Here is a 24,193-nt window from a genome sequence, read left to right on the forward strand (position 1 = left end):
ATCGGGAGTACAAAATACTAGTTATGTGAAACTGTGATGAATGAATGTTCGTCTTGGAACTGTTGCATTTTTTGCATCTTGTAATTCATCTCTGACGTTAGCTGTCACACCTAGTTACTAATGAAAAGTCATATATAAGCAGCTGGTGACTGCTATTATTTCTATTTTGTGTTTGCTTGCTTTATATACTGTGCTTCTCTTATTTTGCCTTTCTCGTTCTTTTGATTTAGCCTCCCTTCATCTACTTCTTAATTTGCATTTTCATTGACTCCAAGACAGTTTGCATGTGGGCACCCAAAAACATTCCTGCATGTGTGCTCCACCAAGCACTGACCCGCACAAACTGGAGATTCTCTTTCAGAACGCACTCCTGACAACAGCTTCGGGGACTGATCAATGCCCCTATGAGTTGAGAAGATCTCAACTGGTTTTATTCAGGGAGGAATGTCATATTTTGATACAGGAAGTTAAGTATGCCTCTTTGCATTGTTCACCTCCTTAAATATCAGTTATATGCACCATTAAGTTTAAAGACAAATCCTAATTTTGTTCCACTAAACACTGTATTCATCTTCTTCTCTGTTTCAGGAGAATGTCCAGTTACTGACATCAGAAATGTCAATCCCAGCAAAGTGATGCAAGGAAAAAGTTTCAGTTTCTGTAAGTTGAATGATGGTCATACACCCGCACCAAGCCTGTAAAACTTCTGCTGGAGCTTTGCTCGAGGACCATCTGACTGCTCGAGACCAGGCCTTAACAGGTGCAGTTTAATGTGGTCTCTCTACAGGACGGAAAGTGCCATAAATGTCTCCAATGTTGTACTGTGGAGAAAAAAGTTCTTTAAATGTAATGTATTAAAAGCTAATGCAAAGGATCAAGCAGCAAAGATCTGGGCCTTTCTTCAGGCTAGGACAGGCACTCGCTGTTTCCAGCACAGAAGCTCAATCAGAGCAGAATTAGCTGGGAGCTAGCTGATCTCAAAGAGGGAGACGCTTTCCTTGGCTTCTTCCAGCAGAAATAAATTTCTACCTACTGTAACTTATTACCATCTGATATGCTGAGTCATGAAGCTGAGGTTATAGAAATCTTTATGCAATCTTTATAAATCAGCCTCACATAATCTCAGGTGCTTTCTGCTTCATCTCTGTTGAGTCACTCATTTGACAGTTGTCATTCATCTTAGATTGAGATGTAATTTAATAGTTTCATTTCAGCATGAAGATAGCGTCACCTAAAGTTGAGCTCAGAAAGATTTAAAGGTGTAACAGAGGAAATATTAATACTGTAAATAATATCTGTAGAGCTGTATGCATCTATAAATCACATAGTGCCAAGCTGGAAGGGCAGCCTACGTAGAGAAGAAAAAAGCATCTCTGCTTGTCTTCCCCTGCAGAGTACAGCTGCTCTGCCATCCACACCTGCTCAGAGGTGATGGCTGCCGAGTTGTCACCACACTCTCACTGCCTGTACCTGTTGGGATCACCTGCCCACACAACTATCGATCCAAGAGTGTTTATACGAGCGCGAGGGAATCTGTGAATGGGAGATGTAGTCCAGCAAAACGCCAGCAGCCTCACGACAAAGAGCAACTGAGCTGCGGCAACACGGGTGTTTTATTTGGGGGTAACAGCTCTCCCCGGCCCAGGCCATACTGGTCGCCTGCCCAAACCCAACTTGCCCAACTCAGGGGACCACAGGGCTTAAAAAGGGCTCCTCTGGATCGATTCTGTCATGCCCTCTCAGGCCTCGCCCGGCGTCACCACCACGGACACGGCCTGCGCCGGCCACTGCCCCGGCACCTTGGTTGGGGAGCGACCGCAGGGAGGCCGCGGGGCCGCCTCCGACCGGGGGCCAGGCCGTGCTGTCGGGCGGGACCTGCGGGCCCCGCGGCTGAGCCGAACGCCCAGGAACCTCCACCACCTCCACCACCTCGGCCCCGCACCCACCGCCCCGCTGTGCATCCCACGGCCGCCCTTCTGGGCAGGGACCCGCCTTTCCCGCCGCGGGCCGGCCTGGTGGGGGAGGGAGGAGTGGGGAGGGAGGGTGGTGCTCCCCCCGCCCCGGGGAGATACCCGACGCCAGCTCCCCGGGGTAGCGAGGACTTCGCGGCCGCACGGACCCCCCGGAGCAGGGGTGGGGGGAGGCACGGCAGGAGGGGAAACAGCCGCCTATTCTGCCCGCCAAAACGCGTGGGGTGACGGGACGGGACTGGGCAGAGCATAGGCGACCCCTCGCTCGGCTGCCGCCAGCCCGCCGCGATGCCCAGTGACACCCCGGCCTTCAGCAAGCCCCCGGACGTCACGGGGCCGGGGGACAAGGCGGGCGGCTTCGGGAAGGCGGCAGCGCCCATGGCGGCTGTCCCGGCGGACAGGGGTGCCGGCGCGGCGGGGAAGAAGCGGCCGCGTATGCCCAAGTGTGCCCGCTGCCGCAACCACGGCTACTCCTCGCCGCTGAAGGGGCACAAGCGGTTCTGCATGTGGCGGGACTGCCAGTGCAACAAGTGCAGCCTGATCGCCGAGCGGCAGCGGGTGATGGCAGCGCAGGTGAGCTCTTCCCGGAGCGGCGAGGGGTGTCTGCCGGCGGCGGGCCGTGCCCTGCGCCCAGCGGGGTTAGTGCCCGTCGGGGCCAGGCGGCCGCGCCGCGGTGCGGTGCGATGCGCGACCGCGGCCGTGGGTTGCCTCGCCCCGGGCTCCACTCAGTAGGTACACCTGCTCCTTCCTACTTTAATGAGACGTTCAGCTGTATTTCTCTTAGGTTATTTAAATTTTTTTACATAGCAAATGGGAGATGCCCCAGGGGCGCGCAGGATTGCGGTCGGGGCGAGGAGCGGCGCTGAGCGCTCGGCTGCACCCCAAGCACGGCCAAACGCCGCTCCTGTAGCCGGTTGCAGCCCAGCCCTGTGGACAGCTCCCGGCTGCGCGGGACGGCAGGAATTGCGTTTGCTGATGCTGGGTGGCATTAGTCGAGCGCATTTCTGAGGTTTTTTTGGTTTTGTTTTTGTTTGGTTTGTTTTTTTTTTTAAACGGAGTTGTTCCATATTTTTCGTATAGCAGCTCTGCAAATCTCTAAGGAGGTGGGTCATTTTAAATCTAAACGAGGGCTCAGTAGTCGTTAAGAAAACGGCATCCAATTTAGCGGAGGAATAACTTTGTTTCGTTGGTAGTCCCGCTTTCAGGCAGTGCAAATGTATGGCTGTATTATTCTTTGTGATCCTTATCTAGGAGCTTCATTAAGGGGTGGTAGTCGGCATGTAATGGCTACTGGCATACCTGAGCTCTGCTGGGATGGGGGGCGGGTTGCAGTCTTTAGTTAGTGTAAATGGTCCTCTACAGACGAATGAGAAGGCAGCTGCTTGTGCAAGTAAAGGCAGTGGTATCAGACCCCCACATCCTGCAACTGATGTGGGGTCAGACCTTCGTGATCCTACATAAAATGAATGTTGGGTGGACAGCTTTTAAAAACCCAAGCAGCCCTGGATTAAATCCTTCCCCTTTTTTTGTTCAATTATTCAGTGCAAGTTTATGAAACGTCCTCAGGTCTCACTGGGATTGAGTTTTTGTTCGTTTAAACAATTCCTTCTTGTCGGTGGCATGACAGTCCAGAAATCATTGTTATGCCCAAGTTGAATGCACTTTCTCTGCCTGGTGTGAACTGTGAAATAATAAACTTGAATCCCTTTGCTATCTGCCTCGGGGAAGGGAGCACAAAGTGCAGTGTTGCCAGACCCAAGTGTTTCCTTCTGCACAGACTGTTCTCCAGCAGTTCAGCTGCTTTTCCTAGGGAGTGGATGCCTCCTGCTAGAAGGCTCTGGTGATGGCCCTCCTGGGGGTTTTCTCTTCCCTGCGTAGTATTTGAAAGTGGCTTTGAAAGCCTCCCTGACTAAACCTTATCTGTGTAGGAGTTGCACACTGAAAGTTTGTCTTTTCCCCCTTTGAGTATATTTCTGCAGTAAGCCCCTTGACGCTGGTGGAATTTCATCGGTCAAGGTTACTGGCTTGTGAAGTCAGAGTTAAAGTGGTGTTTCCAAGTCTACACCTCCTGTTTGGGATTTCTTTTATGGGAAAAGCTAATTAACAGTATTACACATCTGTATTAGAAAAAATGTTGCTGTTGAACATGGAAATACGGGGAAGTCCTACCCGAGATATCCAGGAGAATTTTAAGCAAGAAAAGCCCGCAATACCAGTCTGTAATCTGGAACAGAATCAAATAAAGATGCAAATCAGTCACCCGACAAGGAGCAGGATAGGTAGCTGTATCAGTGTCATATATACCTCCTGGACACATAACGAACAACTTTGCGTGAGTGGACAGATGTGCAAAATTGATCTACCAGTTCAGATGAGGCAGAAGGGACCCTCTGTAAGCAACAGATCTGGTTGGTTTGCACCCAGACTGCATAGTGCCTATGGGCTTGACCAGTGCCAGCTACGTTTTTTAATGTTGTGTTTGGAAAAAAATGGGAAGCTCCAGCTTTTCCAGGCTTGGCCAGCTATATACAATGTGTGTGGTGCTGTCTGCTGATCATACATTTACCATGCTTCTTCCGTAATGGTTCTTTGTGTACAGTGTAGTGTTTACTGAGATTTCCTTGAAGGGCAGTATTTCAGCAAAGAGCCAGCAAGGAAACATAGCAGGCTTGAGCAGAGCAGCAGATTACAAGTATAAACCCTCTCGAAGAGCTGCGTTATACTGATGAAGAGGCACAGTAGAGCCTTGCAAGCAGATTAATTTCCTGTCCTCAGCAGCTGTGTATCAGCAGAGAGTAGGGCAGTAACTGCACTTCTTACAGACTGCCTTTCCCTGGAGCAGCTGTGTTGGGTGAGTGCAGTCAGCTGTAATGTGTTGTCTTCTGGCCTCGGTGGAGGAAGATGTATGTGTCACCAGCATTTCACAGGCTTATTCATATATGCTTGGACACAAAAAGGGATTGGTTTCCAGTAGCTTTATAACCTCCTTTATATCCTCTTCTACCCACTGGCTGGATTGTGAGAAGGTTCTAGAGAGTAAACCATATGTGGAGTAGCTGAGGAAGCTGAGGTTGTTCAGCCTGGAGAAAAGGAGGGAGGCTCAGGGGAGACCTTACCACTCTCTTCAGCTATTGGAAAGGAGGTTATAGCAAGATGGAGGTTGGCCTCTTCTCCCAGGCAGCTAGCAGCAGGACAACGGGAAATGGCCTCAAGCTGCACCAGGGGAGGTTCAAGTTGGACATCAGGAAGAATTTTGTCACAGAAAGGCTTGTCAAGCATTGGAATGGGTGCCCAGGAAAGTGCTGGAGTCACCATCCCTGAAGGTATTGCAGAAATGACTGGACATGGCAGTTAGTGCTATGGTTTAGTTAACATGGTTGTGTTTGGTCAAAGGTTAGACTTCTTAAATAATCTTGGAGGTCTTTTTTAGTCTTAATGATTGTATGGTTCTATGGTCAACACTATTCAGACTGCCAAGAGGGAAAAACCAGCTTGGAATCTGAGTCTTTCACTGTTGCCAGTATAAATTGTGCTCAAGCCACAGAGCATGCCCTTAGGTCTGTCTTTTGTTTCCAGGTTGCACTGAGAAGACAGCAAGCTCAGGAAGAGGAACTGGGAATCAGCCACCCAGTGCCCCTGCCCAGTGTCCCCGAGACATTTCTTAAGAAGAACAGCGGTGGCAGCTCTTGCCTCTCGTTGGAAAGCAGCAGCCCTATGCACTCAATGAGTACAGCCATGACAGCAGCTAGTACACCATCAGGTAAAGTGCTGGGAGGGTGATGCTCATGGCCAGGGGCAATGGCTAACACAGCTTATACCTGCTGTTGCCCCTCTTCCACTCTCTGTGATGATGAGGTTACGGAGTCCCCTCTCCAAGAACAGTGTTGCACTTGTGGTACAGTTAGCAGAAGGGAAGAATCCAGGATGAGTCTTTCATAGTTTAATTGATTATTTTTATTTGAAAATCAAAATGTCTTTGATAGAGATGGGCACTGTAATTAAATTCAGTAAGGTGTATGCCTGTGAGTAGAGATTTACGGGCAGCTTTTCTCCTTCGTCCCAAAATATGTACTCCTGCCACAGTCCTGGCAACTGTATTTTGGCTAGCTGTGTGTCTTCTTCAAAATTTGAGAGTTTCCAGAGCTGTATAGAAGCCAGATATGCAGAGAACGTTACTGACTTCAGCAGCAGAGATCTGTCAACCTTACGTGATTTGAAGGGGTGGTACATCAGTTCTGTGTGGCGTAGTGTGATGAACTACAATAGGCTGCTAGAGTCTTTCCACTTTATTGCATCTTACTATATTGCATTTAACCCTTGTAAAACAAAAATCCAAAAAAATAACAGTCAGCAATACTTGTGTGTATATTCAGTAAAAACATGGCCAAGCTCAGAAGGCACTGAAATGAAGACTCTGGACAAAATGGTTTTCCTATGTAAATTACTTTTGCCTTTTTCTAACTATGCCTGACAGATACAGCAATTGAATATGTATTAAACAAAAAAGCTTGTGTAATTGACTGCTTATGTATAGACAGAAAAAAGAAAAAAGCAAACAAATATAGAAGAAAAGAAAAAGGAAATTTCAATCATTATTAGTCATTTGTGTTGATGTCAATAATATAGGTGAAAAGATGATTCTAAAGTGGGCAATGCCTTGCATTAACTAATAAAAGGACAGTGCGTATATGTCTGTCAAATGACGTTATTTGTTTTGCAGGCCATTTAAATTCTTGTCAGATGGATTTGTTGCACCCAGTGCAGACAGGCAGTTTCAGACCAATGTAGAGGAATTTCTTTGGGAAGCTTTTAGAAGAACCGCTTAATAAAACAGTAAATAGCTTTTTATTAGCTTTTTTGTTTTCATTATGTTAATGTCACCTTTGAATTGATGCAGTTACTCCTTTCGTATTTGCATTACTGCATGCTTTGGCTATGGACATGGAAAAAGCGGGATAAAGATTAAAGCAGTATATTCAGTAATGTATAGAGATTGTGTGTAACTCAGGGCAACTAGAAAATCCTTGTCCATGCAGAAAGGCCAAAAAATGAAACTGTCTTACTGTTGACAGAATTGGCATTAGCTTTCATCTTAATGTTTTTAAAATGTCAGTGACAGTATTTAGTTTATTAATCCCACTGTAATAATTGCTTATTAATTGAATTAAATTATGGCCTTTTAATGAAAAGCATTGACCAAAGAGGCTTAAGACAATTCACATGGTTGAATAAAGATGTGAAAACATAAAAATGCCTAATTTTAAAGTAGTTTGTTTGAATGTTTCTGATTAGAACAGTCATCTTTCTTACAGTGGATTTCTCTTTGTGAGAAATTTAAATACATTGTTTCTCGATCATTTTACTAAATAACTAGCATCTACTAAATAACTGTTTGTGGATGACAACATTTAAAAGACACAGCTTCATCTCCAGAAAGAAGATGTGATTCCAGGCAAGAATCAAGGCAGGGTCAGCCTTATTCATCAGAAATGGAAGAATCTGTGAATGATTCATAGTTTGGTTTTAGGCACCTAAGTAGCAACAGACATTTGTGCTTAGCTCAAAAGTGATTACACTATACAAATAAAGTTATGTTCCAAATAATTTTGTAGGTTCGTCTGTTGAAAGCAGTGTAAGTATTTACAGGTTTTGATTTGATAACAGTGACTGTGTGTTGGCTTTCAAGCGCTAGAATGTGCTCTGCATTTTCCCAGACCTGTAGAGTACCTTTATCAGGTGTCCAAGCATAGGCTTTGGCAAGGAATACTGTTTGAATATCTTTAATGCTTTTCTTTTTAGCATACACCATTCATCTTTTTTTAGATGAAAAATTGCCACGTGACATGAAGTTCTTGCTTCAGGCGTTGGGTTGTTTCAGGACCAGGTACTTGATCCTTGCATAGCTGTTTAATGATTTTACTGGTACCCTAAACTATGATTTTATTGACCCTATCAGAGTGAATGTCGTTGTTTCGGTTTGATAGGCTGAGATGTTGATTTCACAAGAGTTTACAGTAATTATTAAAGCAAGTAGGGAAGGTGAAACCCTTTGTGGCAGGGGAAGTCAGCAGCTTTCTGCCAGCCCCAGGAGAACTGGTGGCTCCTGGGAATGCGGGGTACTGTGTATGATTCACATTACACTGGGCAGGAGGTGATTTTGACAGTGGTAATTCTGTTCCTCCTCTAGGGTTTTGCCTTCACAAGAGCGGTTTTTCTTTTGGACTTCCATCACACAGAGCGTTGTTTGCCGGCAGAGGAGTAATGTGTGAAGGAGTCACACAAATCAGACATAGTGCCAGAGAGAGAGTTTTTCCTCTCTGTATCCATTTTATCGGCATATCAGAAATATTATGACACCTGGAGACCAGAGACAGTTTTTCAGATACCGTTGTGACATGTTGTTTTTGAAAAGGGGTGAAATGAATTATCATGGTCAAAGCAGAGATGTTTGAGCATTAACCATGTCAAGCATGTTCCTTGTGGATAAGGGTGTATTCTCCCACTCAAAAGCAAACTGGGAATTTGAAGGGTAGTGGGAAGGGAGCAGACTATGGTCTTGTGGCATTAGCAGAACATTTTGTAAACAGAATTTGTTGTTTCTGTGCATTTTCCCTTAAAAACTTGTAGGTTGCTGACAGAGAAGGCCATATAATTGTACAGAGCATCAAAAAGTCATTATCCCGGGTCATTTGGAGTATTGTCCTTCCTTCTGTGGGATGTTATGTTGTTATGTTAACAGGTGTGTGAAAATTTAGGAAAAACTGTGGTGAAGCATTTAAAACATGCCTTTGAGACATGCTCAGTTTATAAATGATGTTGTTATGTTAACAGGTGTGTGAAATTTAGGAAAGACTATAGTGGAGCGTTTAAAAAGTACCTTTCAGACATGCTCAGTTTTACACTGTTCTGTGTCAGTTTGGAGCCCTGCCATTTTAATATTTAGAAGTCACCAGGGGGCAGGGAGCAGAGGCAAGTGTGATCATTAAACACCTTAGAGTGAAAGCAGCTCACACTTTGGGAAGGAGATTGCATTTCACTTTCCTTCATTATATTTGGTCCTCGGCACAGACTAAGGATCGTGTTTGGCAGTTGGCCAGTGGGTTGACTGCAACATATATCAACAGATGACTGGAAGGTACTGGAAAGTACCCCTTCTTTCTGCTGTTCTCTACTGTTGTTGGCCTGATTTAGAAACATCCAGTATAGAGAGGATTACTGTATGATGCAAAATGCCAGCTCCTGCTCCTGTGCTGTGTCGTGGTCCATTTCCTGTTGTCTTTGCAATAACAGTGTTGTTTGGCACCTTCGTGATATCACTGGTTGACAAATATAATTGTCAACAATTGTGAGTAGTAAGCTTGTATTTGTTATTTCCCTTTGCTACATTTATTATGTGTGACAGAAACAATATAGTACTTTTTTTATACTTCTCTAAGTAGGTGCTGCCTTCACTTTGAAACTCTTTGACAAATAGATGTGTTTTTATCTGCTCATAGTGGGGTCAGCAGTAGTACAGTGTCTAATGAATGATGGTACTGAGATCCCTTTGAACTTGCAGTGCCCCAGCTGCCTGTGAAAACCCTATTTTGGCTTCTTTATTCTTCCTGTACTTTTTTGATCATGTATTGTGTTTTCAAAAATTTGTGCCGTGACCTTGCAGCTTGTTGTGCTCCATTAGCAAATTTGCAGATAACACCAAGTTGGGGGGTAGCGTTGTTCACCTGCAGGGCAGGAGTGCTCTCCAGAGGGACCTGGACAAGCTGGAGAGATGGTCTGATTCCAACAGCATGAGGTTTAACAAGGCCATGTGCCAGGTCCTGCTCTTTGGCCACAACAACCCCCTGCAGCACTACAGGCTGGGGACAGAGTGGCTGGAGAGCAGTCTCTGAAATGCCTACTTGTTTGCATTGACCTTAAGTCAGTGTATTCAGATTTCAAGTTCAGCCAGCCTCCATGCTGATCAGCATCTGCAAGCCTAACTCTTGACCCAGTGACACTCAGTGGTAGAATTTTTAACAAAGAATTAGCATTGTGGGGTTCGACACGTGGTGGAGGGGATTGGTAGTTCAAGTGGCAGCAGCCTCAGCAAGGGTGAGCAGAAGGCATTAGCTGCTGTGATTGCCTGTGCAAGGACTGACATGATGGCTGCAGGTCCTCAGAGATCTTGATGAGTCTGCAGTGGATACTGGTCCATTCTCCCGCTCTTCCCTTATGTCTTGGTCTCCTCATTACTCTCGAAGAATGATTTTCTCCTGCTGCACCTGCACCTACTTCTTTACTGGCTTTAGTTGCTGGCTGCCTCCTGGCCCTGCCATCTCCCCAGGCTCTCCAAACATCCTTTCAGTTGCTTCTCCCCCCCACAACAAATCTCTGTTCAAAAATAAAGAGTGTAGTTGAATGTGACATGTCCTTACTGGATTGTAACAGCTAACAAAGAGGTTTTGCATCCTTCACGTTTTTCATCCTTCACTTGTGACATAACTAATACTTTTCCATCCATCATCATCATCATCTGCTTTTCTCCAGTTTGTTGCAGTCACATTTGTATGTGTCTCATGTAAGAGTTTATGAACTGTTCTGCCTTCTGGATTGTCATGTTTTCCACAGCACAGGTTAGACTTTGTCTTGGGAAGCAGTTGCTGAAGGTGGTCTCCTGCCTTTAAGGTGGTTTTCTTAGCTGCTAAATCTCTTTCAAGCTGGACAAAATAAATATTAATAAATATTATGGAAGTGTTTTACTTTGAAGAATCCTTCCTTGATTTAGGATAAAACTTCCCTTAGCATGCTTTTTTAATTCCTGACTAATAACCACTATGTGATGAATGAACCACTCCATAGTGTGGTGGCCATGGCTTTGTAATTTTCAGTTCCTGTCAGAATAATGTGTTCTGCTCAGAGTTGTTTAAAAAGGCATTGCTTGTGAAGCAAGGAGGGGTTAGCATTTCAGCCCCTCTGCTGCTCCGGGTTCACTGTACTTGGGAAAACAGTAAAGGAGTTTTGAGCATCTCATTATAAGAGGACATAGATAAATCTGAAAGGATAGAGGGAAGGGTGACAAAAATGATGTATGGCTTGTAGCAAAGGAGTCTAAGGGTGGATATAACAGTCTATAAATATTTGAGAGGTAATAATATGGAGGAGGGGGAGGGATTATTTACAGTGCTTGAGACAGCATAACAAGGAGCAACGGCTTGAAACTAAAAAAGGCAAAATTAAATTAGACACTAGACACTTTTTCTCCTAACTAGAAGTGCAATTAGCAACGGAGTGACCTGCGTAAGGACAAGGGGGTAAGTGAAGCATAATCAGGAGAGATGTTTAAGAGTGTGTTAGATTACAGTCTCAAGTGATTAATATGGGGGTAAACTCTGATCAATGTGCAGGTTAAACTAGATGACAGAAATCTCCTGCAGCTTTGTCATCTCCTATATGATTCATTGCCTCCGACCATTGTTTGACTGCATTAAATAAATCATAATGTTACAGGGTTCTGCATCCCTGATTAGATGTTTCCACTTAATTCTCCAGTTCTGGAGCCTGCAGCTTGCAAAGCTTGCACTTTTCCTGCTGCTCCTTTCAAGCAGTGTTTGTTACTGCAGCTTTGCATGCACACATATGTGTAGGTGCCCGAGTTTTAACTGAGCTAATGTCTGAAGTGCCACATGTGTTTATTCTGTGAGGCACAAACTCTACCAAAAGTATTGGTGAAACAGGTAGGACTAGTGGCAATTTTTCAGAATTGAGTCTCTGAATGAAGAATTTTTATTTTTCCTTTGAGGCTTACAACCTTGTCTGAAACTTCAGTGCAAGTGCAGAAACAAATATAAGTGTAAACAGACTTGGAAAACCCTCAGAGAATTGCTTTTCTTTTTCTGGGAGAGTGGTTCTTGGAGCCTTGGCTGTTTTCGCCAGAGACAGAGGCTGGGGAGAGCAAGGGTGCCAGGGACCAATCATGGCCACCCAGACTCAATTAATTTGGTAAAGAAAGGTTGATCAGCCCTGAGATGGAGGCGAAAACCACAGGGAGCTCAGCAGTTGTTTCTGTCCTTCTTCCACATTTCAGAAGAGATTTTTTCCCCTAAAGAATTTGAAATATAATTGTTTGTTTGTTTGTTGCTTGGTGTTATTTATTTGTTGTTTGTTGTTTAAAATACTTCACAGTAGGGCTTTACGTGTTTCCAGCATCTTGCTGTCCAATTTTTCTTGCACCACATGAGATTTCCAGACATAGAGCTACTGGTTAGAGCAAGATCCCTGCTGAGCAGCAGATGCTGTGCGCTGAACAGACTTCACTGTGTTCACTATCCTAGCACCAGGTTCTCTTCCCACCTAAGGTAACAGGGCTGGTCAGCACATCCTATTGTTCTTTGTGCCTTGGAAGCTCTTCCTCCCTCACACGGACATTTGCATATGAGCATTCAGGTTTAGAGAGTTATCTGTGCCAGCTTGTGCTTTCCATTTGTCATTATGAACACTGAGATAAGGAATGGAGCAGGAGCAGAAGATGTACTAGGAATTTCTAAGAATTTACAATCCGTGGGCACATTACTACACTATCTGCAGCTAACCTCTTGTTCCTTTCTGTGTCCTTGAAACAGTTATTATGACTTATCTGAATGTGTGGGGCTCTTTGTTTTAAGAAAAGATATTAGTGAGGAGTGAAGGAGTACTGCACGCTTCCCTCACTGAGCACTGATTTGAAGTGTTGCTTCTCCTTTTTTCGCTTGCTTTCTTACACCTTGATGGCTGCTTTAATTTGCTTAATTTATCAACTAACTTCTTAATTCAGCCTGTTTGTCCATTTTCAGTGGATTTGTCACTGTGGGACTAAAATATGGTTTCTTTTGTAAGAATGTTTTTTCATATGCTTCTTCTATTTCCTCTTTCTTTTTTTTTTTTTTTTTTTAGCTTTGCTGACCTTTCTTCTGAGTTTGACTACCTGCTACTCTTAAGCAGGGTTGTGAATAGCTCCTTTACTTAGGTAACAAACATCATTCATGCATATCTGTCCTGTGTTTTCTTGAAGAGGTTGTGGAGAGTCAGTTAAATACTGAGCTTTACTTCTTTTGCAGTGAGATTGGATATCTGATTATTTTCTAATTTTTTTTAAAATTTCTGTCTCCAGTCTTTATTGATGCTAATTTATTGCTCACAGAGTAAGCCATCATTTGTTGATTTGGATGTCTATAATAATGGGCACAACCTCAGCAGGTGGAAGCCAGTGTAGTTCCAATCACTGTGGATTTCTCTCAGCTGTGTATGAACAAAATTCATTAGTGATCAATTTGCATTTGCACTGAAATAGCTTTTGTTCCTTGCAGATGTTGTTGCATCCGTGCAACACTGGCAATCATGTACAAAAGCTGTGCACAATCATGTGATTTTTGCACACTTGCTGAGGCCCAGTGGGTGTCTGCCATGGTTGTTTACCACTCCTAATATTAGTTTTTGCCTCATGTATTAGGTGGAGTGAAAAAGCCCTCTTGTTATTTTTAGTTGGTCTTTTTTTAGAAATCTTCTGGGTTTCCTGCATCATATAGCTTATAACCAAGCATGGACTCCAGCTAATTCCAACCATCGCCCTACTCCCTTTATTATTTTTAGTGCGAGCCATAATGATTTTATCCTACTCATATTTCCTCCAAGGTCTCCTATCTCAGACACTTGTAAAGCCTTCTCTCCCTTCTAATGTTCCCTTTGATCTCTTGTTAATGACTTAAATCCCTTTAAATTTAATCCACACTGAGTTTCTTTCTCCTCCTCGCAATTTGCTTCTTTGCACCTGCAGGAGTCTGGGCTGTTTCTGTCACTGTCTAGAAATCTAGTTTTCTTTCCTGATTTCCTTTCACTTGTTTTTTCTTTTTAAATTCTTTAATCTCTGTTTTCTTAAAGTTGTGTTGACTTTTGCTTTTGTTCCTGCTACTCACTTTAGTAGCATGTTGGATGTCTGAATGTGTCAAGTTAAATATTTGTAAATGTCTTTCTCAAATCAGGTATCTTAGTGTGAATAATAACATGCATACGTATATGCAAACACAGTAGTCATGCTCCCAGCTTTTATACTGAAGATTGAAAATGGCCCTTGTTTCTCATGCTCCTGATTTTCGAAAGCACTTATTTTATTGGTTCTGATCGTGTTAGTTGTCATGCATGCTAATAACTTTAGATATGTAAATAATCCTGCTGTTTCAGTTCAGTGTGGACAGGCATATGCTGAGTATTAAAATAGTGCCTGACATCTTCACAGAGTCAAAGCCATACTCAAAGCTTTTGAACGTATTTTCTTTACTGAAGCTATTCTTTTTTTTTTTTTTTTTTTTTGCCAATAAAGATTTTGAATACCATCACTATAGCTGTGTTATAATAAGCAAAAGTGCAAGTAAGGAAAGAACAGCATTGCCCTCCAGCTCACATAAAAAAATCGACTGCTCTGCTGTAGTCAGTGACAGAGCTGCTGTAGGGACCTTACTGAGGGCCTGGAGCCTAAATTAGGTGTGGAAATAAAAAATGATGTTTTGTAGGTTTTATTTCCTCTGCCATATTAGGAGGATTGTTAAGTTGCATGCTAAATATTTGCAGCAGATCATCTTTATTAAGTGTACACTGAATGCGAACAAAATGTGCTTTCTGCAGTTCTTCTGAAATCAGTGGTGGTATTTCAGCTCCTCTTAGCTGGATATGGACTTGGACTCTGTTTAGAACTGAGAAACTTACTGTGCCAAGCTGCAGTCTTGTGAAATTGCTCCCTATCTGTTTCGTTTTCTCTCAAATCACATTTTCTTTAAAAAAAAAAATACTGGTTTGTGTGAATGTTAAAATTAATTAGAAACCTTAAAATTGTGAGGGGTTTGAATTGTATTAGGAACGCACATACAGAGTTAACAGTAATTTTAGCCATTGTGTGGTAATATGTTCTACATGTGGAAGATAGGAAGAAATGCTCAATGATTTCTTTCTGATCCTTGCTTTGAAAAAAGGCAGATAGTGTTGCTGCATATGGAGATGGTGACATTCTGCTTTCATTTCCAGCAGTAACTGAAATCAGCAGGATTGAATAACTTGCATGCAGTACTAAAAAAGAAGAAAAAAACAACCTTGGCTGAAGATCTGTGGCATCTCCCTCACTTGTGATATCCAAGAACTGTCTGGACACAGTCCTGTGCCATGTGCTCTAGGATGACCCTGCTTGAGCAGGGAGGGTGGACCAGATGACCCCACTCTGGTCACTTCCAACCTTACCTATTCTGTGATTTCCAATAAGCTTTTAATGCTGATTCCTAAGTCTAGAAGAAAGCTGATGTCATGTCAGTGTTTAAGAAAAATGAGTGCCATGGGATGGGTGGCTACAAATCCATCAGCCTGACATCAGTTTTTGTGACAACAGTGGAATAATCCACAGCGAACTGAAATATGCAAGAAGGGGAGAAATGCAGCTGTTGAAGGATGTTCACACAACATGATTAAACAGAAGTTTATGGATAAAGATTCTGTCAAATTAGTGATCTTTTATTGTTACAAAATTGTTGGGAGAAGTGAGGTATTGATGCAAGCAAAATCTGGAAGGCATTTGACTAGGAAACTGAACTGAGAGAAAATCAGTATCCAGTGTGTTACATGGTTTTAAGGAGAATGATCCTGTCAATTTGAAAGTGTAGGTCTGAGTGGGGAATCTTAACACAGTGATGTTTCTGGAGGCATCTCACAGGGACCTGCTCTTTGCTGTAAACTGTGTGGTCATCCATTGCCATCTTGGAAGCAAGTCCGGCATCACGGCAGGTTGTCTTGATAGGTCATGGAAAGGTACATGTACTGGCAAGCACTGTGGAAGACAGAAGTGCACTGCAGGAAGACTTGGTTAGATGATCAGTCACGTGCAAGCAGAAGCCATTTTAACCCATACTAGAAGTGAAAAATGGAGAAATCTGTCCCCAAGAAACATTGTCACTGCAGAGCTATTGGTTCTGGATGGTACTGTGCTGAATGTTAGTGGTTCCTGGTGGAAAAGGATGACCAAGGACTGTCACATCTCTTCTTGGCAGAAGAGGATATTGGTGGTGATTGGGAAGCTAGTGAGATGCTTGGGGAACTAGTACTAGGGCATTGTACATACTGGAATGTGGGATAAAAAGGAAAATTGGAAGGGAGAGCATCAGTGGTTGTTAAGCAGACCACAGGAGGCTCAGGAGCATCACTGAGCCAAAACCAGTGGAAGGCTAGGAGAGGGGGCAGGGGAACTATCACGTCTGTTCCGCTGTTCATGCTGTTCCCTAGGTTTTTCCTTGTGGCCAGTGGTGGGGATATAGAGATGGTCTGGGCTCACACACCTGGGCTTGAATTTGGAAGGGTTCACACAGGAGACATAGGAATGATTAAAAGACCAGAAAACATATCCTGGAGTGAAAGAAGCAATTTAATTTGCACTTTAGTGATCCCCTTATCTGAGACCTAATCTCTCCAGTATGATTGTTTGGAATTGCTTGTGCCTTTGCCAGACTACAGCAGCTCAAGCTGAAGTTTTCTGTGTCATTTCATGGTCTCGGTGTTGTTGAACAGCAGTAGCATGGAGAGCAGAATCTTATGAGTGTGTGTTGGGTGAATTCACCATAGGACACAAAGAAGACAATAGGAAATAGCTTTAATTCTGGAGTCTCCGAAACTTTCTTGAAATGTTGTATAACACTTATTTCTGGAGTGCTTCTTTCTGGCAAATGTCATTCTTGGTAAGATCTGTTGTCCCACTTAGAACTGATTTAGCCCTTCAGAAATGGAACTGGAAAAACTTTGCTCAAAAGTCACTCTGGAGTTATTCCTAAAGAGTGAAAAAAATACTTACTCCTTCAAGGTGAAAAGGAGTATTGTTCTAGCAGTCAAATATTCCTTGAGAAGCATGAGAGCGCAGATGTTGATGTCTTGGTGGATAAAGCCACATCCTAACCCCAGGACACATGCCCTGCACCTGCAGACATTGCTGCCATTTTATACTCCTCACCAGTAATGCTGGCTGACGTCACAGTCCAGCTGCTTCATCTAGCAAGGGTTTTTTTGGGACCCCCAGGCAGCCCTAGTTGTCAGAGACCTGTAAGAGGAACGCTGCAATGACTGGTTATTTTGTCTTGGGTGTGGTGGGAGGAGGTGAAAAGCATGGTAGGAGTTGGCAGGTGATAACGCGTAACCACGATAAGGCAGTTGGGTGGATTGGAAGGAATTGGTAGATTCCAAGGAAGAGGCAGGAAGACTGCAAAAGGCTCAGAATTGGTAGATCACATGTTTTTTGTTTGTTTTTTTGATTACTTTGTTTCCTTTGGTTTGGGTGGGGGTTTTTTTGTTTGTTTGTTTTTCTAATTCCTCTGTGCTTTGAGAAAAAAGGTATACATCTGCTGAGAATCTGTGTTCCCAGTTTAGGATTGGAGAGGTACTGTGGTGGCAATAAGCTGTTCCAGCTACTCTTTTAAACTCTTAACCTGGAGACATAGCTGCTTTTTTAGCCCTCATATCGGACACAGCTGATGCCTGCTTTTTTTCGACACCTCTCTCTAATAGGTGTTAATCAGAGAACAATTGGGTATCCAGTACTGTTTGGGAAGGTATTCCAAACAAGAAGGAAAAACAACGAGTGGATTTGGCATTTGAACTCAAGATGGGGCCATAACATTGGCAGTTGGAGGAGGGAGGAAAAGACAAAGTCTTCTCAAAAGCTTTCTGGTCAAAACAATTCAGTGTTGCAGCTGTTGCTTTCCATGGATGAGTGAGAGTAGGACAGCCCTGTACATCTCAGAAACTAGGTTTCAGGACGTGTACAAGCTCGAACTCCCTTCCTGCTATGTGGACTCTGCTTTTCACCTGTGTTTACTGGCTTATTGTGGTCGCTGAGTGGTCTCCACCTCCCTGCTGCCTGAGAGGCAGCACAGAGTCATGGGCCAGAGAGCTGCAAACTGTGGAGGAATAAAGGGAAAGGTTCTGTCTTCACAGGAGTGACTCAGGTAACCATCTTTTAGGATCTAAATTCAGGGTTGCTTTAAGGAGTCCAGGGTCTCTGTGTTTTCAGTCTTTTAGGCAGAAATGCTTTTAGGGAGAAGGCTTTCACTGGTAGATCTGAAAGGCATGATTCTGCATACCTTGTGCTGTAGCAATTCTCATACTTTAGTTCAGAGAAAAAAACCTGATCCTTGTTATTTCCTTTTATTTATCATGATGGCAGAAAAGTATCTCAGATTTTCTGATTCTTGGGAAGTTATTAACCACACAGTTCAAAACCACCAAATTTTTTTTAACTGTAATTTGTTTTGATTTCTTAAGTATCTCTTTGCAGATAGTGATGTGAGCTGAGAGTTTTATGCGTATTACCACCTAAAAGAGAGATTTTAAGATACAATGCCCTCTGGAGTATATTGATAAATAGAGGACTAAGGGGAAGACAAAAGTCAGGACAGGGCATTAGTTGTCCTGTTTTCTTGAGAGCCCTCCTTCTCTGTAGCCTCTGATTTCAGTGCATGTAGGAGGAAGAGGGAATAGAAATATGATGAGGACTTGTAGTGCGGTGAAGCTGTTAGCTAAAACAGTATGGGATACAAGTCAGTGTCTGGTCCTTTGTTTGGAGCTTTTAGAGCAGTGGAGAGACAAAAACCTGGTGCTTTGCACACTCACATCAGTATCCTTAAAACAAACCCTGTGAATGGCATCTTGGACCAAATTTGTTTCTTAGGGACCTATACTGCATGACAGAAGCTGTAAATGGGGGGTGGGGTGGTTTGTGCTCTGCTTGCTGAAAAAACAGTAAGTGGGCTTCTGTGTGAAGGACTAGGGATCAACAGAGTTACAAAGATGTGAAAAAAAGCCGAAATAATTCGGTCAGACTCTGTGGAGAAAGAGGAGAAAGAGAAAAAGTGGTGTTGGAGAGGAGAGCAGCTTGAATCTTCTCCAGAGCTCGATGCTCAGGCCTAGCTGCTTATTGCTGTCACGTTCCTCAACTCTGATTTAGAGTCTTCAGCCTCTTCCCATTCCCTTCTTTCTCCTACTGAAGAGGTTTCCTTTCATTTTCTGATTTTAGCTAAAGCAGGGAGACGGAATAGGTAAAGTGTTCATGTGTACTGTTCTCTGTGGGATCACTGTGCAAGGTACAAATAATAAATTACACACTAGATGCTTAGACAATTTACTACCAGCTTTTGTGTATGCTATGACAAGTGCTCAAAAGGTCAAAAAAGCTTACTTAACAAATTTGATAAGATAATGCAGTGAGCTGTAACAGCATAAAATCCTGGGGGCCACAGACCAGAATAGAAGAAATAATTATGCATGGTAATGGGTAATTACAGATAATGGCCTTTTTTGGGGGTGGCAGAAAATACACAGCCCCACAGCCTTGCCTGAAATGAACATTGTCTAGCACATTAACTTTATAGCAAGCTAAAAGTTCAGTGCTGGAACCAAAGATAATCCTCAACTTCTGATGGGAAGAGAACAGAACTGCTCTCAAAGGCAGAGCAAGTGTGCGGGTTTTGGTCCTTGGGAGGCAGTGTCTCAGCAGAAAGTAAGTAATGGTGCCAGCTTTTTTTGACATCTGAAATAGTTCTGTCATGATTGTCTGGTGGGAGAAACATACTGTACCAGAGTTTCTGATTATGATGTTAGGGAGTGATTTCATACCGGCCTTGTTCAAGGCTACTGTCCGACCTCAAAGCCAACTATGAATTGAACTAAACTAATGCGTTGCAAGACTTAATATTGCTAAACCAGATAATAGGAGTGCATCAGCACTTTATGAGCAAGGAGAAATTGTCAGGTATGGATCCAGGATTCTTTTGAAATATGAAGACAAGTTGTTTCCTGACTGAATAATTAATTTTTGGTGTTTAGTGACTGTTTTAGGTGGTTTGGGTGTGTTTTTTCTATTTTGTCATTTTGTTTTAGGTATTTTTTTGTTTTAGTTTTCCTACAAGGCATAGCTTGCAGGAAGATATTAAAACTGCACTGATGAAAACAGTCACTTTGAATTGAAAACTACAGGAAGTGTAAACTTATGAGTAGCTGAACTCTGCTCACTGGGCAATGGATGTGCCTACTTGCTCCTTGAGTAAATGTGTTAACTTAGTGCTCACAGTTCTGCATTTTCAGCAGCAGTAAGGAATCTCTGTAGGAGTGGAAGAAATCAAAACTGTTAACCACAGATTTAACAAATGGGACAGTGAAATTATCTTCATTACCACAAAGCATATACAAATCCCTTTTCTGAAATGCACAATCAGATGAAGATTAATCAGGTGTAACAGCCACATGAGTGAATGGAACCATGCCACTGCCTGCTCCTAGACACTGAAATGTGACTGTGCTATCCTGATTTATAGAACAGTTCCTGGTGAGCATCTGTCCTGAGCTGACTAATAATCTCCCCCAGATTCCTGTGTGGTAGTTGGCACTTCGATTCTTCCACCTTGTGTTATCATGCTGAGAAAGTTTAGTCATAGAGACCCTGTGCCATTTGATCTCAGTATCAGAGACTTACCCAGGCATACTTAAATTACTATTTTTGGTGTATAATAAGATGTAAAACTGGCTCTTAATGCTACCAATAGGAATAGAAAGTGCTCTGTGCTTATATACAGCCTTCAGACTTCAGTGTTGGTATTTCTCAGTACGCATCTTTTAAAACACTATTGGATCTGTGAGAAAGAGGCGATGATAGAAATTCTTGTGAATTCCCTCGCACTTCTGCTTTCTCCTCCCAAATGATCTATATACTGGCTTCTGCGTTGATTTTGCCATGCATATCCACAATTCGTGTACATTGCCATCACTTTATTGAAGTAAATGGTCTGAGACTGGTTTACATTAGCTGAGGACTGGACCACTGTTTTTCAGTGTGCTCTGCTAAGTGAAGGCAGAAACCCATCATGGGTTACTGAATTTAAAAGACCTGTATGTGTAACTGACCCCTAGTACTCACCTTCTTTAAAAGAAAATACTAGCCTCCCTGAAATGAATTACTGGTTAACTACTATTAATATGCCATAGAGCTGGAGAGTCATCTACAACACTGCAAGATCAATAACAGTATTTATTGTTCATTATATTGATCTTCTATGAAAGAGTGGGCCATATTTCACACTGTGTACATAGTGCAAAAAAAGTAGCATCAGTTCTCTACAGGAATTAGTAAAGACATAGAGAAGAGCTTAGAGATTCAAGGACACAACTGCCTGAAGGGGTACTGTTGTCTCACTGCAAGAGTGTTGCTTACAGATGCAGAGCCTCTAATGGCCCTACACTGTAGATTTGGTGTTCCAAAAACTGAGCGATAATTTTAACGACTTTTATTGATTCTGATTTCTGTACCTTCTTGTACAGGCTCAGGTCAGTATTTTTGCCTATTTGCAACTTGCACAGTACTCAGATTTGTGTGTAGTAGCAGAGGAAAGGCCCAGGAGCCCTTCCCAGTTTTTCCATGTAGAGGGTATATGCAACCAAGGCCTGAGCCCAGTACCTGCAGCATCCCTCATATTTTAAAGGGCAGGTGGAGGGGCAGAATGAGAGTCTGACAGTATAGCAGGGGTTGTCTGAGAGCTTAATTCTTCCCAAAAGTTGTTTCCTTTGGAGCAGTGAACATCCGGGCTGCCCATCATGTGCAGATATTGTAGTGCAGCAAGCCGTATGGCAGGGGAGGATCCTCTCCTTGCCAGCAGAGCAGTTCAGCTGTGTTGAATTACATTTGGAAGGAAAAAAAAAAAATCAACCAGTGAAAAGCTGCTTTCTTAACCTTGATATTCTCACCTTGTAGGCAGAAAACACAGCCACAGGCTTACAGTATGCCTTGAGGAGGACACTTTGATCATTGAGCTGCTGGAGTTGAGGCTATAGGAAGGCTCAGTTTGTAAGTAGGAGTTCTAGCATTACAGGTACAGGCCAAGGACCAACCAGAGAAAACCCAGCTAGTTACAGCCATTGGTTCCTATAGATCTGTCCTGTTCTGCAAACAGTGGTTGTGCCTGAGGGTGCTGCAGCCCAGAAGCAGTGTGCTGGAGAAGAACTGGCATGGACAGGGAAAAAAATCCCCCATGGCATACCATAAGCCTGAAATCTTCTCTAGGCAGATCTCTGAATGCCTTGTTTTTTCCCCTAGGACAGTTTAGCAGGATTTCTGGCCTTTAGTTCTGATCCCTTTGTCACTAAGCACTTCTTTGAAGTACTGCATGTAGGTACTGGCTGGTCTGACCTGCTTTTCTTCTGAACTTTCATTACTCAAAAAAATTCAAGGGCTTTTCCCATTGATAGCAAAACTCTTTCCCTTTGATGTATATATATAGTTGTGTGTGTTCTGTATGTATTGTATATGTATGATATATACATTAGTAGTGGGAGGTTACTCGTAGGAGGAGGAGATTCAGCCAGCCTGCATGGGGTAAGAGCATAGAGCTGGAGTGCAGGCCTGCCCTTGAGCTATTGCGTTCCAGAGTTGCTGAAGACCTGCAAGACCTCAGCTCTCCAGAGGCATCCATCTCTTCATCTAGGTGCTTCCAGTCTGTAAAGAGTTTAGGGTAACCCGTGAGGTGGTTTGACCTTGTCTGACCTGACTTCTGCTCAGGTGAGGGTGGCACAGAGTCTATTGTGAAGTGTCTCCCTTTCATAAGTGTCTCCTTTCTCCCAGGTGAAGCACCAAATCTGCTCCAGATGCTACTGGATAAGAAAAGCAGATACTAGTCCCAAAGCATGACATCAAAGAAAATCTCATCTCCTGAATTTGGGAGGAAAGTGTAAGCTGAAGAACAGTTTTCTCCTGCCCTTTGTCAGATCTTACCAGTCCTTCCATCTTCAGGAGCATGATGTGTCTTGGGATTTAGGGAAATGGCTGTCTTTCCAGTGTTGTCACAGGAGCCCCAGTTTGTTAGGAAGTTGGATGTCTCTGTCCCTTCATTTGAATTTTCCTGTGGCTCCTGTTTTTATTCCTAATCTCCTGGGGCACCACATCCCTGTGGTGTGGCTCTGCAGCTCAGAGACGTTACAAGGACCATGGATTCCATAGTTCCATGTTTATAAGAGAAAAATGTTCCAGACTGCTGATGCCTGTGGGTTTATGTGTGTGACTGCATGGGTGGCTGAATGAACCTGCTCTATAGACCAATTCTGTAGCGAGCAGCTGATTGTAGCGTAAAGATTATTGGAGAGTGGAGGAGCAACAGAAGGAAAGTAGAAGATTCTTCTGGTGGATTTGTAACAGCCCTGAGCACTGGTGACTGTTGTGCAGCTGCATAAGGGAAAAATGGGTCAACCGTTCTGCACCTCTGCTGCCAAATAATGGTAGCCCAAACCACAGATAGGAGGTAGAGAGAGAAAAGGAGGTGCAAAAAGCATTTTATTTTTTCTCCTTAATGCAGCAGAAAACTGCCACTGATGCTCTTCAGCAAGGAACTGTAGTGCTATCAGCCACGAGAATGTCAAAGGAGCATCAGGAATGCTTGTATGATTCGGTGGATAGTTACGGACAGATCTCCGATCTAGCCTAACCCATTTTGTCCCATGTTAGGAAATGTAGTGCCTGAGACCCTTCCAAAAATTACAGCAAAACCAGCTACTTTCTCCCCCTCTTCCTTTTAGCTGCTGACAGCTGGGGTGGCTCACCTTTCCTGTGTATCACAGAATCAGAATCACAGAAACATTTAGGTTGGAAAAGACCTCTAAGATCATCAAGTCCAACCCTTGACCAATCACCACATTGTCAAGTCAGCCATAGCACTGAGTGCCACACCAAGGCCTCGCTGGGCAGCCCATTCCAATGCTTAACAACCCTTTCCATAAAGAAGTTCTTCCTGATATCTAACCTGAACCACCTCTGGTACACCTTGAGGCCATTTCCTCTTGTCCTGTCAGTAGTTGCCTGGGAGAAGAGGCTGACCCCCACCTTGCAACAACCTTTCAGGTAGTTGCAAAGAGTGATAAGGCCAGGCTAAACAACTCCAGCTCCTTCAGCTACGCCTCACAGGACTTACTTTCTACTTACTTCTCACCATCTCCATTGGCCTTCTCTGGACATGCTCCAGCACCTCAGTGTTTTTCTTGGAGTGAGTGGCCCAGAACTGGACACAGTACTCAAGGTGCAGCCTCACTAGTGCTGAGTACTGGGGCACAGTCACTTTCCTTGTCCTTTTGGCCACACTATTCCTGATACAGGCATTGGCCTCCTGGGCCACCGAACATACTGCTGGATCATGTTCAGCTGCTGTTTAATCAGC

At 43.5% G+C, this 24,193-nt stretch overlaps 1 protein-coding gene across 1 annotated transcript in view; it reads left to right on the forward strand.

Moving 5' to 3' along the window:
• The first annotated feature begins 2,258 nt into the window (after window positions 1-2,258).
• DMRT1 (doublesex and mab-3 related transcription factor 1) overlaps window positions 2,259-24,193 on the forward strand; it is a 63,703-nt gene continuing 41,768 nt past the window's right edge. Inside the window, exons 1-2 of the mRNA XM_050328528.1 lie at window positions 2,259-2,543; window positions 5,547-5,730. Coding sequence (XP_050184485.1) covers window positions 2,259-2,543; window positions 5,547-5,730 — 469 coding nt within the window. The remainder of the gene's footprint in view (window positions 2,544-5,546; window positions 5,731-24,193) is intronic.

Source organism: Myiozetetes cayanensis, unplaced genomic scaffold (assembly GCF_022539395.1).
Source record: "Myiozetetes cayanensis isolate MyiCay16 unplaced genomic scaffold, myiCay2020 scf4, whole genome shotgun sequence".
Taxonomy (NCBI): domain Eukaryota; kingdom Metazoa; phylum Chordata; class Aves; order Passeriformes; family Tyrannidae; genus Myiozetetes; species Myiozetetes cayanensis.